We start from the raw sequence: 16198 nt of genomic DNA on the forward strand, positions 1-16198 counted from the left end.
CATATTATGTTTATATATATACAGTGTTGTAACAATGTTAAAGTACAAAAGGGAAAATAAATAAGCATAAATATGAGTTGTATTTACAATGGTGTTTGTTCTTCACTGGTTGCCCTTTTCTTGTGGCGACAGGTCACAAATCTTGCTGATGTGATGGCACACTGTGGAATTTCACCCAATAGATATGGGAGTTGATCAAAATTGGGTTTGTTTTCGAATTCTTTGTGGATCTGTGTAATCTGAGGGAAATATGTGTCTCTAGTATGGTCATACATTGGGCAGGATGTTAGGAAGTGCAGCTCAGTTTCCACCTCATTTTGTGGGCAGTGAGCACATAGCCTGTCTTCTCTTGAGAACCAGGTCTGCCTACGCCGGCCTTTCTCAATAGCAAGGCTATGCTCACTGAGTCTGTACATCGTCAAAGCTTTCCTTAAGTTTGTGTCAGGGACAGTAGTCAGGTATTCTGCCACTGTGTACTCTCTGTTTAGGGCCAACTAGCATTCTAGTTTGCTCTGTTTTTTTGTTAATTCTTTCCAATGTGTCAAGTAATTATCTTTTTGTTTTCTCATGATTTGGTTGGGTCTAATTGTGCTGCTGTCCTGCGGTTCTGTGGGGTCTCTTTGTGTTGGTGAACAGAGCCCCAGGACCACCTTGCTTAGGGGACTCTTCTCCAGGTTCATCTCTCTGTAGGTGATGGCTTTGTTATGGAAGGTTCGGGAATCGCTTCCTTTTAGGTGGTTGAAGAATTTAAAGGCTCTTTTCTGGATTTTGATAATTAGCTGGTATCGGCCAAATTCTGCTCTGCATGCATTATTTGGTGTTTTATGTTGTACACTGAGGATATTTTTGCAGAATTCTGCATGCAGAGTCTCAATTTGGTGTTTGTCCCATTTTGTGAATTATTGGTTTGGTGAGCGGACCCCAGACCTCACAACCATAAAGGGCAATGGGTTCTATAACTGATTCAAGTATTTTTAGCCAGATCCTAATTGGTATGTTGCATTTTATGTTCCTTTTGATGGCATAGAAGGCCCTTCTTGCCTTGTCTCTCCGATTGTTCACAGCTTTGTGGAAGTTACCTGTGGCGCTGATGTTTAGGCCAAAGTATGTATAGTGCACGGTGTCAAGATGGAATTTGCATTTGTGGTCCTGGTGACTGGACCTTTTTTGGAACACCATCTCTCTCTCTCTCCATCTCTCTCCTCTCTTCGTAGTAAGCAGCCATATTGGGAGTCCCTCTCTCCCTCTCTCAATTCAATTCAAAAGGCTTTATTGGCATGGGAAACATATGTTTATATTGTGCAAGTGAAATAGATAATAAACAATCAGAAATTAACAGTTTTAACAAACTTTTTAAAAGAATATAGACTTTTCAAATGTTATATTATTGGCTATGTACAATGCACCAATGTGTAAATAGTTGGAAGTATGAAAAGGAAAATAAATAAACAGATAAATGTTTCTCTCTTTCTCTCTTTCTCTCTTTCTCTCTCTCTTTCTGTCTGTCTGTCTGTCTGTCTGTCTGTCTGTCTGTCTGTCTGTCTGTCTGTCTGTCTGTCTGTCTGTCTGTCTGTCTGTCTCTGTCTGTCTGTCTCTGTCTGTCTCAATCTCTCTCATACTTTCTGTCCACACACAGGGAGAGATGAATGGGCCAAATTAGATTTTAATGCATAATGTGGTTTTAGCGTTATTGCCGACAAAGGCTTTAGTGAGAAAGTGATAACCTGCAGGCAGCTTCCTTATTGCAGAAGAGAGATTGCGACAATGTGTCGGAGGACCTTAAAAGGTCTAATTGTGTGACTGAGGATATGTCCTGCAGGCGTATACTAACTGACTGCAGTCTCACTCTGCCTGCCTGGGACACTGTGTCTCTGTCTGTCTGTTTCTATTTCTCTGCCTGCCTGGGACACTGTGTCTCTGTCTGTCTGTTTCTATTTCTCTGCCTGCCTGGGACACTGTGTCTCTGTCTGTCTGTTTCTGTTTCTCTGCCTGCCTGGGACACTGTGTCTCTGTCTGTCTGTTTCTCTATCTCTGCCTGCCTGGGACACTGTGTCTCCATCTGTCTGTCTGTCTGTCTGTCTGTCTGTCTGTCTGTCTGTCTGTCTGTCTGTCTGTCTGTCTGTCTGTCTGTCACTGTCTATCACTGTCTGTCTGTCTCTCTCTCTGTCTATCACTGTCTGTCTGCCTCTGTATATCACTGTCCCACTCTCTCTGTCTGTCTGTCTGTCTGTCTGTCTGTCTCTCTCTCTCTCTCTCTCTCTCTCTCTCTCTCTGTCTATCACCGTCTGTCTGTCTCTCTCTGTCTATCTTTGTCTGTCTGCCTTTGTCTATCACTGTCTCTCTCTCTCTCTCTCTCTCTCTCTCTCTTTCTGTCTATCACTGTATGTCTGTCTGTCTCTATCCATCTGTCTCTCTCTGTCTATCTCGGTCTGTCTGCCTTTGTCTATCACTGTCTGTCTCTCTCTTTCTCTCTCTCTCTCTGTCTCTGTCTATCACTGTCTGTCTGTCTGTCTCTGTGTCTATCACTGTCTGTCTGTCTCTCTCTGTCTATCTCTGTCTGTCTGCCTCTGTATATCACTGCCTGTCTGTCTCTCTCTCTCTGTCTATCACTGTCTGTCTCTCTCTGTCTGTCTACCTCTGTCTGTCTCTGTCTGCCTCATCTGTCTCTGTCTATCTCTGTCTGCCTCATCTGTCTCTGTCTGTCTCTTTCTGCCCCTGTCTGTCTCTTTCTGCCCCTGTCTGCCTCTGTCTGCCTCTGTCTTTTTCCGTCTGCCTCTGTCTGCCTCTGTCTTTTTCCATCTGTCTCTGTCTGTCTTAGTCTGTCTCATTCTCAATTCAATTCAAAGGACTTTATTGACATGGGAAACATATGTTTATATTGCCAAAGCAAGAGAAATATGTCATTAACAAAAGTGAACTAAACAATAAAATTACAGTAGATATTACACTCACAAAAGTTCCAAAGGAATAGAGACATTTCAAATGTCATATAATGGCTATATAGAAGTGTTGTAACGATGTGAAAATAGTTAAAGTACATTTGGTTGGGTCTAACTGTGTTGCTTTCCTGGGGCTCTGTGGGGTGTGTTTGTGTTGGTGAACAGAGCCCCAGGACCAGCTTGCTTAGGGGACTCTTCTCCAGGTTCATCTTTCTGTAGTTGGTAACTTTGTTATGGAAGGTTTGGGAATCGCTTCCTTTTAGGTGGTTGTAGAATTTAACAGCTCTTTTCTGGATTTTGATCATTAGCGGGTATTGTCCTTATTCTGCTCTGCATGCATTATTTGGTGTTTTACGTTGTACACTGAGGATATTTTTGAAAAATTTCTCAATTTGGTGTTTGTCCCATTTTGTGAAATCTTGGTTGGTGAGTGGACCCCAGACCTCACAACCATAAAGGGAAATAGGTTCTATAACTGACAATTTTTTTTAGCCAGATCCTAATTGGTATGTCGAATTTTATGTTAATTTTGATCCTTCTTGCCTTGTCTCTCAGATTGTTCACAGCTTTGTGGAAGTTACCTGTGGCGCTGATGTTTAGGCCGAGGTATATATTGTTTTTTGTGTGCTGTAGGTGGATGGTGTCAAGATGGAATTTGTATTTGTGGTCCTGGTGACTGGAATTTTTTGGAACACCATTATTTTTTGTCTTACTGAGCTTTACTGTCAGGGCCCAGGTCTGGCAGAATTTGTTCAGAAGATCTAAGTGCTGCTGTAGGCCCTCCTTGGTTGGGGACAGAAGCACCAGATCATCAGCAAACAGTAGACATTTGACTTCAGATTCTAGTAGGGTGAAGCTGGGTGCTGCAGACTGTTCTAGTGCCCTCACCAATTCGTTGATATATGTGTTGAAGAGGGTGGTGCTCAAGCTGCATCCCTGTCTCACCCCACGGCCCTGTGGAAAGAAATGTATGTGTTTTTTTCCAATTTTAGCCGCACATTTGTTGTTTGTGTACATGGATTTTATAATGTTGTAGGTTTTTCCCCCAACACAACTTTTCATCAATTTTTATAGTAGACCTTCATGCCAAATTGAGCTAAAGCTTTTTTGAAATCAACAAAGTATGAGAAAACTTTGCCTTTGTTCTAGTTTGTTTGTGAATTAGTATGTTTAGGGTGAATAGGTGGTCTGTCGTATGGTAATTTGGTTAAAAAAACATTTGACATTTAGTCAGTATATTGTTTTCACTGAGGAAATGTACGAGTCTTACTGTTAATGATATTGCAGAGGATTTTCCCAAGGTTACAGTTTACACATGTCGCACGGAAGTTATTGGGGTCACATTTGTCTCCACTTTTGTGGATTGGGGTGATCAGTCCTTGGTTCCAAATATTGGGGTAGATGACAGAGCTAAGGATGATGTTAAAGAGTTTAAGTATAGCCAATTTGAATTTGTGGTCTGTATATTTTATCATTTCATTTAGGACACCATCAACACCACATGCCTTTTTGGGTTGGAGGGTTTGTATTTTGTGCTGTAGTTCATTCAATGTAATTGGAGAATCCAGTGGGTTCTGGTAGTCTTTAATAGCTGATTCTAAGATGTGTAATTGATCATGTATATGTTTTTGCTGTTTGTTCTTTGTTACAGAGCTAAAGGGATTAGAGAAGTTATTCACAGATCTCCGTTTTGGATAGATAACTCTCTGTTTTGTTGTTTGTTTAGTGTTCTAATTTTCCCAGAAGTGGTTAGATTGTATGGATTCTTCAATTACATTGAGCTGGTTTCTGAAGTGTTCTTTCTTTTTCCCATAGTGTATTTCTGTATCATGTTAGTGATTTGCCATAGTGAAGGTGTACTGTAGGCTCAGGTTTTCTGGGTCTCTATGTTGTTGTTTGGATAGGTTTCCCAATTTCTTTGTTATGTTTTTGCATTCTTCATCAAACAATTTGTCATTCTTGTTAACTTTCTTAGGTTGTCTGCTTGAAATTTTTAGATTTGATAGGGAAGCTTTAGGTTAAATATACTGTTTTGATTTTCTACTGCCAAGTTTACACCTTCACTATTACAGTGGAACATTTTGTCCAGGAATTTGTCTTAAAGGGATTGAATTTGTTGTTGCCTGATTGTTTTTTGGTAGGTTTCTACACTACTTTTCTTCCATCTATAGTGTTTCTTAATATTATGTAGTTCCTTTGGCTTTGATGCCTCATGATTGAGTATGTCTCTGTTCAAGTAGACTGTGATTTTGCTGTGATCTGATTGGGGTGTCAGTGGGATGACTGTAAACACTCTGAGAGACTCTGTGTTGAGGTCAGTGATAAAGTAGTCTACAGTACTACTACTACTACTACTACTACTGATCTCCCCCTCTAGGATGGAGAAGCTGTCATCGTTAAAGTATGGGAATTCTATTGGGGGGTATATAGGTAGCAAACATGAGGAGATCATTTCCTTATTAATTTCAAGCCAGATGTCAAATGTTTCTGTTCTAACTAATTTAATAGAGGGGATTAGTTCTGATCTATAACAAATTAGCATACCCCTTGAGTCCCGTCCCTGTTTCACACCTGGTAGTTTGATGGATGGGACTACCAGCTCTCTGTAACCTAGTGAGTAACCAGGGGGTCCGTCTCCTCTATACCATGTTTCTTGTAAGATGTCAACGTCTGTATTTCTGATTTCTTTGATGAAGTCTTGGTTCCTGCTCTTTAGGCCAAATGCAGATTACCTCTGACCTTGTATATTCCAGGATGAGATAGTAAATGCTTTGTGTTCCATAGTGTCTAGTGTTGTTTTTCTGTGACTCGGACCATTACGGTAGGTGTGAGCAGAGCATGTTGAGCATCAAATACATACCACTTAGTTCGCAGGATGGACCTTGAGCGGGTGTATTAGTTGGGGTTGGGCCGGTGTATTAGTTGGGGTTGGGCCATGTTGAGGCCCTTGCTGCAGAGGCAGGGTGCATGGGGGGGAGGGCATAAGACTGATCTGGGGAGGCCTTTTAAATTCATTTCTCTCTTTCTCTCGCTCTCTGTCTCTGTCTCTCTCTCTCTCTCTCTCTCTCTCGCTCTCTGTCTCCCTGTCTGTCTCTCTGTCTCTCTCTCTCTCTCTCTCTCTCTCTCTCTCTCTCTCTCTCTCTCTCTCTCTCTCTCTCTCTCTCTCTCTCTCTCTCTCTCTCTCTCTCTCTCACTCTCTCTGTGCACTCCACTCAACTATCTCACACTCAGGCTTCAGGGAGAATGATGATATGACGTCTCAGGATATTTGACATGTCTGAAGTTATTTAAGTTTGCCGTTTTCAAAGTACAAAATGAGGGGGGGGGGGGACTCTGGATAACCCTAGCCATGTTATACTGTATCTTTCAACTGATGGCTATACATCATCAACAGTTTTATAACTGTAGTTGTTTAAGAAGTTGTATTATAAGAGCTTTTTAACGTTTGGACCTACCCATTCAAGGTTTTCTTATCATTTACTATTTTGTACAATTTTCTGCATTGTAGAATGTGGTAACCAAAAACGTGTTAATCAAGTCAAAATATGTTTTATATTTTAGATTCTTCAAAGTAGCCACCCTTTGCCTTGATGACAACACTGCAAATCTACCATTCCAGTGTTTTACTTGCTATATTGTATTTACTTCGCCACCATGGCCTTTTTTTGCCTTTACCTCCCTTATCTCACCTCATTTGCTCACATCGTATATAGACTTGTTTCTACTGTATTATTGACTGTATGTTTGTTTTACTCCATGTGTAACTCTGTGTTGTTGTATGTGTTGAACTGCTACCTGGTTAAATAAAGGTGAAATAAATAAATACAAATCTCATCCCAAACCATCTCAATTGGGTTGAGGTCGGGCGATTGTGAAGGCCAGGTCATCTGATGCAGCACTCCATCACCATCCTTATTGGCCAAATAGCCCTTACACAACCTGGAGGTGCGTTTTGGGTCATTGTCCTGTTGAAAAACAAATGATAGTCCCAAACCAGATGGGATGGCGTATCACTGCAGAATGCTGTGGTAGCCATGTTGGTTAAGTGTGCCTTGAATTCTAAATAAATCACTGACAGTGTCACCAGCAAAGCACCATCACACCTCCTCCTCCATGCTTCACGGTGGGAACCACAAATGCGGAGATCATCCGTTCACCTACTCTGTGTCTCACAAAGACATGGCGATTGGAACCAAAAATCTCACATTTGGATTCATCAGACCAAAGGACAGATTTACACCGGTCTAATGTCCATTGGCCCAAGCAAGTCTCTTCTTTTTGGTGTATTTTAGTTGTAGTTTCTTTGCAGCAATTCGACCATGAAGGCCTGTCTCCTCTGAACAGTTGATGTTGAGATGTGTCTTTTACTTGAACTCTGTGTATAATCGAAGAATAAAGCTTTATAACTGTAGTTTATAACAGTTTAACTACAGATTAACTGTTTCTCTGTGCGTTACAGCTTTAGAATTGTATAATATCAGTTTATAACTGTTTAATAAGAGTCATTTTGTATTTCTGTGTGTCTCAGAGTGAAGCAGAAGAAGTCCAAGCCTCAGCACCTGAAGATCAACAGTAGTATGGGGAGCTGTGAGAACCTGCCTACCCAGCGTTCACCCCTACACTCCTCCGACCATCGCTCCCTCCGTTCCTTTTTCTTCCCCACCTTCATGCCCTCCACTCCCCCAGTCTACTCCGATGCAAGTAAGTACCCTTTTTATAACCCTAAGCCTTATAGTACTCGTTAGTCTAGGTGTGTTCAATTCTATCTGAAAATGGCCGAACTGGGTGCAAGGAGTAACAATTGAAGATTGTCATTGCTTGGCTAGTTGAATCAGGGGTGTTATCTAGTGTGCAGTGGTTTAAAGTACTTAAGTAAAAATACTTGAAAGTACTACTTAAGACGTTTTTTGGGGAATCTGTACTCCTAACTTTACTATGTATATTTTTGACAACTTTTACTTTTACTTCACTATAGTCCTAAAGAAAAGTATATACTTTTAACTCCATACATTTTCCCTGACACCCACAAAAGTACTCTTTACATTTTGAATGCTTAGCAGGACAGGACAATGAACAAATTCACACGCTTATCAAAAGAACATCCCTGGTCATCCCTACTGCCCCTGATCTGGCGGACTCACTAAACACACATGCTTCGTTTGTAAATGATGTCTGAGTATTGGAGTGCGCCCCTGGCTATCTGTAAAATTAAAATAAACAGGAAAATGATGCCTTCTGATTTATACTTTTTCTTTTACTTTTGATACTTAAGAATATATTAGTGATTACATTTACTTTTGATACTTAAGTACATTTCAAATCAAATAGTTTTAGAGTTTTACTCAAGTAGTATTTTACTGGGTGACTTTCACTTTTTTTTGAGTCATTTTCTATTAAGGTATCTTTACTTTTACTCGAGTATGACAATTGGGTACTTTCTCCACCACTACTAGTGTGTTACATGATTGTTGATTGTCCACTGCCTGTCTACAGGTCTTTCTCTAGTAATTACTTTATGGGAGCATCATGTTTTAGGGAAGAACCAGATGCAGACAGTGTGGAAGTAACAAGATTGTATTACTAGAACAGGGGGCAGGCAAAATGACAGGTCAAGGGCAGGCAGAGGTCAGTAATCCAGATCAGAGTCCATAAGGTACAGAACGACAGGCAGTCTCGGGGTCAGGGCAGGCAGAGGTCAATAATCCAGGTTGGTGTGACAAAGTACAGAACGGCAGAACGGCAGGCAGATTGGTGAAAACTGGGAAAACTAGAAAACAGAAACTAGAAAGAGACAGGAGCAAGGGAAAAATGCTGGTAGGCTTGACAACAAAACAAACTGGCAACAGACAAACAGAGAACACAGGTATAAATACAGTGGGTATAATGGGGAAGATGGGCGACACCTGTAGGGGTGTGGAGACAAGCACAAAGACAGGTGAAACAGATCAGGGAGTTTAGGGAGTTTAGCCATACTTAAACACATAACAAGCATAACAATCGGTCCTGAACGAGAGAGCGAGACGGGGACGATGTGAGGAGACTGAGAATGACGGAAGGAGGCAGGGACAGGGATGTCAGGGAATGAAATATGGCCGTCGATAGGGGATCTGAATGGGTCTAGACTCTGACTAATAGTCCTTAATTCATTGTTTGGGGTTTTAGGCTGGGTTTCTGTAAAGCACTTTGTGACATCGGCTGATGCAAAAAAAGGCTTTATAATACATTTGATTGATTGTCAGGTATTACCATGGAAGTCTGGATTCACGTTGTGGACTCGAGGGTATACGAGAAGCAGCAGGAAGTTGTTCTTTACACATCCGTACACAGGCTCCTACATAGGCTATACATACACAAAACAAAGATAATGCATTATGGTTATCGCTCAAGATGAGGCGTCTACTTCAATTAATCTCCTGCAACATAAAATGGGATGAATGACGTGCCTGTTTGTGTGTTTTTGTAGGGAGTGAAAGAGGGAGAGAAAAGGGGGAGAGAGTGAGAGTCAGACAAACAGGGAGAGAGTTTAGGATAGAGAGAGAAAGAATGAGAGAGCAGTAGAGAGAAGGAGTCAGATAGACGGACAGAGAGAGAGAGAGTTTAGGATAGAGAGAGAAAGAACGAGAGAGCAGGAGAGAGAGAGTCAGACAGACAGACAGACAGAGAGTTTAGGATAGAGAGAGATAGAACGAGAGCGCAGGAGAAAGGGAGAGAGAGAGAGTCAGACAGACAGACAGACAGACAGACAGACAGACAGAGAGTTTAGGATAGAGAGAGATAGAACGAGAGAGCAGGGGAGAGAGAGAGAGAGTCAGATAGACGGACAGAGAGAGAGAGAGAGTTTAGGATAGAGAGAGATAGAGAGAGAGAGAGTCAGACAGACAGACAGACAGAGAGTTTAGGATAGAGAGAGATAGAACGTGACAGTGATGATAGTTCTCCCTGCTGCATGATGGAATATGATAAGCTTCTTGTTAAGTCATGTTTAATACGACACCAGTTGCTAAAAGTCAAGTGCTCCTGGTAATCCAATATCTCTCTCAGTAATTACTGTCTTTGTAATTGAATGTAATTTAAATGTCACGTAAGTACAAATAAGTATAATTACACTCTCTTGTTCTTTATGTCAGTGTTAGGGGCTCGATCCTCTAGATATTCAGGACTATAAACTAAGTGTGTTTAATTCCAGTGTTTGAGGACCACTGATGGTTCAGCTTTTTCTTGCCATCAGTGACTGACTAGACTACTGATGTGTCTATTCTCTGTCCAGTGAGACTAATTGACCAAGTGATTACCAGGGATAAGATAGAACGAAAGAGGTTGACTTTAACATCAGATCTAGAATCAAATAACCTTACCTAACAGTAACCATTAGTAATTTGGACAAAATATCTGACCCAGAACCAGAGGTTAAGGTCAAAGTCCACCCACTCCAGAACAACTGACATGGCCCTCCACCCACCAGAACAACTGACATTGCCCTCCACCCACTAGAACAACTGACATGGCCCTCCACCCACTAGAACAACTGACATGGCCCTCCACCCACTCCAGAACAACTGACATGGCCATCCACCCACTAGAACAACTGACATGGCCCTCCACCCACTTCAGAACAACTGACATGGCCTGGCCCTCCACCCACTAGAACAACTGACATGGCCCTCCACTCACTAGAACAACTGACATGGCCTGGCCCTCCACCCACTAGAACAACGAACATGTCTTGGCCCTCCACCCACTAGAACAACTGACATGGCCTGGCCCTCCACCCACTCCAGAACAACCAACATGGCCTGGCCCTCCACCCACTAGAACAACTGACATGGCCTGGCCTTCCACCCACTAGAACAACTGACATGGCCTGGCTTTCCACCCATTCTAGAACAACTGACATGTCTTGTCCCTCCACCCACTAGAACAACTGACATGGCCTGGCCCTCCACCCACTAGAACAACCAACATGTCTTGGCCCTCCACCCACTAGAACAACTGACATGGACTGGCCCTCCACCCACTAGAACAACCGACACTAGAACAACTGACATGGCCTGGCCGTCCACCCACTAGATCAACTGACATGTCCCTCCACCCACTAGAACAACTGACATGGCCTGGCCCTCCACCCACTTCAGAACAACTGACATGTCCCTTCACCCACTAGAACAACTGACATGGCCTGGCCCTCCACCCACTTCAGAACAACTGACATGGCCCTCAGCCCACTAGAACAACTGACATGATCCTCAACCCACTAGAACAACCGACATGGCCTGGCCCTCCACCCACTAGAACAACTGACATGGCCTGGCTCTCCACCCACTAGAACAACTGACATGGCCTGGCCCTCCACCCACTAGAACAACTGACATGGCCTGGCCCTCCACCCACTAGAGCAACCGACATGGCCTGGCCCTCCACCCACTAGAACAACTGACATGGCCTGGCCCTCCACCCACTAGAACAACTGACATGGCCTGGCCCTCCACCCACTAGAACAACTGACATGGCCTGGCCCTCCACCCACTAGAGCAACCGACATGGCCTGGCCCTCCACCCACTAGAACAACTGACATGGCCTGGCCCTCCACCCACTAGAGCAACCGACATGGCCTGGCCCTCCACCCACTAGAGCAACCGACATGGCCTGGCCCTCCACCCACTAGAACAACCGACATGGCCCTCCACCCACTAGAACAACCGACATGGCCTGGCCCTCCACCCACTAGAGCAACCGACATGGCCTGGCCCTCCACCCACTAGAGCAACCGACATGGCCTGGCCCTCCACCCACTAGAGCAACCGACATGGCCCTCCACCCACTAGAGCAACTGACATGGCCTGGCCCTCCACCCACTAGAACAACCGACATGGCCCTCCACCCACTAGAGCAACCGACATGGCCTGGCCCTCCACCCACTAGAGCAACCGACATGGCCTGGCCCTCCACCCACTAGAGCAACTGACATGGCCTGACCCTCCACGCACTAGAGCAACCGACATGGCCTGGCCCTCCACCCACTAGAGCAACTGACATGGCCTGGCCCTCCACCCACTAGAGCAACTGACATGGCCTGGCCCTCCACCCACTAGAGCAACTGACATGGCCTGGCCCTCCACCCACTAGAGCAACTGACATGGCCTGGCCCTCCACCCACTAGAGCAACTGACATGGCCTGGCCCTCCACCCACTAGAACAACCGACATGGCCTGGCCCTCCACTCATTATCTTCCTGTGGCTCTGACAAAGACATTAGAGATTAAGACAATTGCCTATCTAAGGCAGTTATTCATAGTAAGTGGCGGCATCCCTAATGCTTTTATCTGTCTGCTTAGCCTCCCCCTGGGGTCCCAGTGCGGCTCATAGCAGCACAGAGCCACAGAGCAGGCCTGGTGGGTGTTGTCAGTCTGTTAATGGGTCTGCTTGGGGTCCGGAAGGAAAGATAGATATCCAGAATGCTGCCACAGTTTTATTGAGCACGCTGTGCCGTAAAGTATCTGCTTGGGATCTGCTCAGCACAGCTCATCTGTAAAAGCCCCTTCTGGCACTACAAGAACCAAGCAACTGGCTCTGATATCTGTATCAACGAGCAAGGACCCCATGAGGACCCCTGGATACAAAAATTAGAACCATGTTTCAGGGCGGCTGTATTTTGTGTCTCGTCATGAAGCTTAGCGATTTGAGGTTTCTTTTAGTTTGTCTGATTGAAGTGGTGCCTGCAGGGAGACAGGTTTTGTGTGTCTAGTTGGGAGGCTGCTCCAACCACACCAACACCTGCTGAGCCTAGAGAGCCTGCTGCCAGGTAAACACAGACACCTCAAGGCTCATTTTAACACTGCTGCCAGAAGAACACAGACACCACCAGGCTCAATTTAACACTGCTGCCAGCTAAACACAGATACCACCAGGCTCATTTTACCACTGTTGCCAGGTAAACACAGACACCACCAGGCTACTTTTACTGCTGCCAGCTAAATACAGACACCGTCAGGTTCATTTTACCACTGCCAGTTAAACACAGACACCACCTGGTTCATTTTACCACTGCCAGTTAAACACAGACACCACCTGGTTCATTTTACCACTGTTGCCAGGTAAACACAGACACCACCAGGCTACTTTTACTGCTGCCAGCTAAATACAGACACCGTCAGGTTCATTTTACCACTGCCAGTTAAACACAGACACCACCTGGTTCATTTTACCACTGCCAGTTAAACACAGACACCACCTGGCTCATTTTACCACTGCTGCCAGCTAAACACAGACACCACCTGGCTCATTTTACCACTGCTGCCAGGTAAACACAGACACACCACCTGGCTCATTTTACCACTGCTGCCAGGTAAACACAGACACCACCAGGCTACTTTTACTGCTGCCAGCTAAACACAGACACCACCTGGCTCATTTGACCACTGCCAGCTAAACACAGACACCGTCAGGCTCATTTGACCACTGCTGCCAGCTAAACACAGACACTACCTGGCTCATTTTACCACTGCCAGCTAAACACAGACACCACCAGGCTCATTTTACCTCTGCTGTCTGGTAAACACCACCAGACAAATGTTACCACTGCTGCCAGGTAAACACAGACACCACCAGGCTACTTTTACTGCTGCCAGCTAAACACAGACACCACCTGGCTCATTTTACAACTGCCAGTTAAACACAGACACCACCTGGCTCATTTGACCACTGCTGCCAGCTAAACACAGACACTACCTGGCTCATTTTACCACTGCCAGCTAAACACAGACACCACCAGGCTCATTTTACCACTGCTGTCTGGTAAACACAGACACCACCAGCCTCTTTTTACCACCGCTACCAGCTAAACACACCAGGCTCATTTTTCCACCACTTCCAGCTAAACACAGACACCACCAGCCTCTTTTTACCACCGCTACCAGCTAAACACAGACATCACCAAGCTAATTTTACCACTGCTGCCAGGTAAACACCACCAGACAAATGTTACCACTGCTGTCTGGTAAACACAGACACCACCAGCCTCTTTTTACCACTGCTTCCAGCTAAACACAGACACCACCTGGCTCATTTTACCACTGCCAGCTAAACACAGACACCACCAGGCTCATTTTACCTCTGCTGTCTGGTAAACACCACCAGACAAATGTTACCACTGCTGTCTGGTAAACACAGACACCACCAGCCTCTTTTTACCACTGCTACCAGCTAAACACACCAGGCTCATTTTTCCACCACTTCCAGCTAAACACAGACACCACCAGGATCATTTTTTCCACCACTTCCAGCTGAACACAGACACCACCAGGATCATTTTGCCACCTCTGCCAGGTAAACAAAACACTGCCTTTATAATTTGACCACCACTTCTAATGAACACTTCTGCTCCCCACATAAACAGTATAATGACAAGGACAGACATTCACTGCCTGAGGTAGTTCTGGTCCAGATCTGTTTGTGTTGTTTTACGTCATTTAGTAGACATACTCTATTCCAGAGCAATTAGAGTTTAGTGACTTGCTCAAGGGCACATTGACAGATGTCTCACCTTGTCAGCTCTTGGATTCAAACCAGCGACCTTTCGGTTTTAACGCTTTTAACCACAGGGCTACCTGCCATATGAGTTAGGAAGACAGCACAAACAGATCTGGGACCAGGTCTGAGGGGCTTTGGCCCATTTGTAGAAGATAATATGTATTTTCTAACGTGTTGTTTTTAATGACCATCACCATGATGCGTACAACAGGACATTCTAGGGCACTTGGTGATAGGTGAGAAGAGGGAGGGGTGTTCTCCTCGTCAAAGATGACATCAAAACAATATTCTGTAGAAAAGGTCATACCCACGCGTTGAATGGTTGTCATGGAAACAGTGCTGGCAACAAGGCTCTTTGTCTCCAGTCGAACGGAGGAGTTTGTTTCACACCGTGGAAATTACAGTTACATTTCACCACTGCTCTTTGCCAACTTCTGCTACTTAGAATACACATGGGGTAGTTGTATTAAAGAAAAATAGACTCATATCATTATTCAAACATGTTATTGTGTTTCAAATCATCCAGCCCGTCTTTTTCCATTTACCTTTATTTAACCAGGCAAGTCAGTTAAGAACAAATTCTTATTTTCAATGACGGCCTAGGAACAGTGGGTTAACTGCCTGTTCAGGGGCAGAACGACTGATCTGTATCTTGTCAGCTCGGGGATTTGAACTTGCAACGCTCTAACCACTAGGCTACCCTGCCGCCCCAGTTGGTTTCCACACACAAGGATACCACTGCTGTAGATGCCTGTGATCAGAAAGGCAGACATATTTTTTCTACTTTATGGTGTAATATCCTCCATGTCTATGTATCCTCTCTCTCTCCCTGTTGTTTGGCTGTTTGTCATTTTATTAGATTATGACACGAGTGGGGAGGGGGATGGGGGGGTGGAGGGGTAAGGAGGCTGTGAGTCTATCCAAATTAAAGAGGAAGAATGGGGGACACTGTTGTCTGGCGCCTTTGGGTTACTCTGACATCCGTCTGTGTGTGTGTGTGTGTGTGTGTGTGTGTGTGTGTGTGTGTGTGTGTGTGTGTGTGTGTGTGTGTGTGTGTGTGTGTGTGTGTGTGTGTGTGTGTGTGTGTGTGTGTGTGTGTGCACGTGTGTGTTGGCTTGAGAGGCACACATGTGCAAAGACTCATCAAGTCAGGCCCAAAGATGTCGAACCCCATGCGATGTTGCGGTTCCAAGGCTGTTCGTGTAAACAGACAAAACAATAAGCAGATGATGTCACTTCCCTTCTCTATCAGATTATCAGCTGACTGAGTGTAATTTAGCAACGTATTGGACTGTGAACCAGAGTCACAGAGTTTGTGTGTGCAACATAAACTCGGAAATGCAGTGTTTCTGGACCTTTGTTAATCAGTCCTATCATCAATCATTGATATTCACTTCAGTGGCATGCTGTCACACAGTAAACCCTTAACTCAGCAGGTTATTACTGGGTTACTGGTACAAGCTCAGATTTTTGTAATGATGTTCTTTTACTAGACATTCAGTATCATAGCATTATTTAAATATTCCCCATGTCATGTTAATGAGGCTCCAACATGGCTGATATAGAATGTTGTAGTGTCATGTTAATGAGCTCCAACATGGCTGCTATAGAATGTTGTAGTGTCACGTTAATGAACTCCAACATGGCTGCTATAGAATGTTGTAGTGTCACGTTAATGAACTCCAACATGGCTGCTATAGAATGTTGTAGTGGGACTCCAACATGGCTGCTA

The 16198-nt window shown here is 44.4% G+C and overlaps 1 protein-coding gene across 1 annotated transcript in view; it reads left to right on the top strand.

Moving 5' to 3' along the window:
• Positions 1-16198, top strand: part of LOC135513794 (kinase suppressor of Ras 2-like) — a 126441-nt gene that overhangs the window by 51648 nt on the left and 58595 nt on the right. Inside the window, exon 6 of the mRNA XM_064936728.1 lies at positions 7468-7640. Within this exon, the coding sequence (XP_064792800.1) occupies positions 7468-7640 (173 nt within the window). The remainder of the gene's footprint in view (positions 1-7467; positions 7641-16198) is intronic.

Source organism: Oncorhynchus masou, chromosome 25 (assembly GCF_036934945.1).
Source record: "Oncorhynchus masou masou isolate Uvic2021 chromosome 25, UVic_Omas_1.1, whole genome shotgun sequence".
NCBI classification, from domain to species: domain Eukaryota; kingdom Metazoa; phylum Chordata; class Actinopteri; order Salmoniformes; family Salmonidae; genus Oncorhynchus; species Oncorhynchus masou.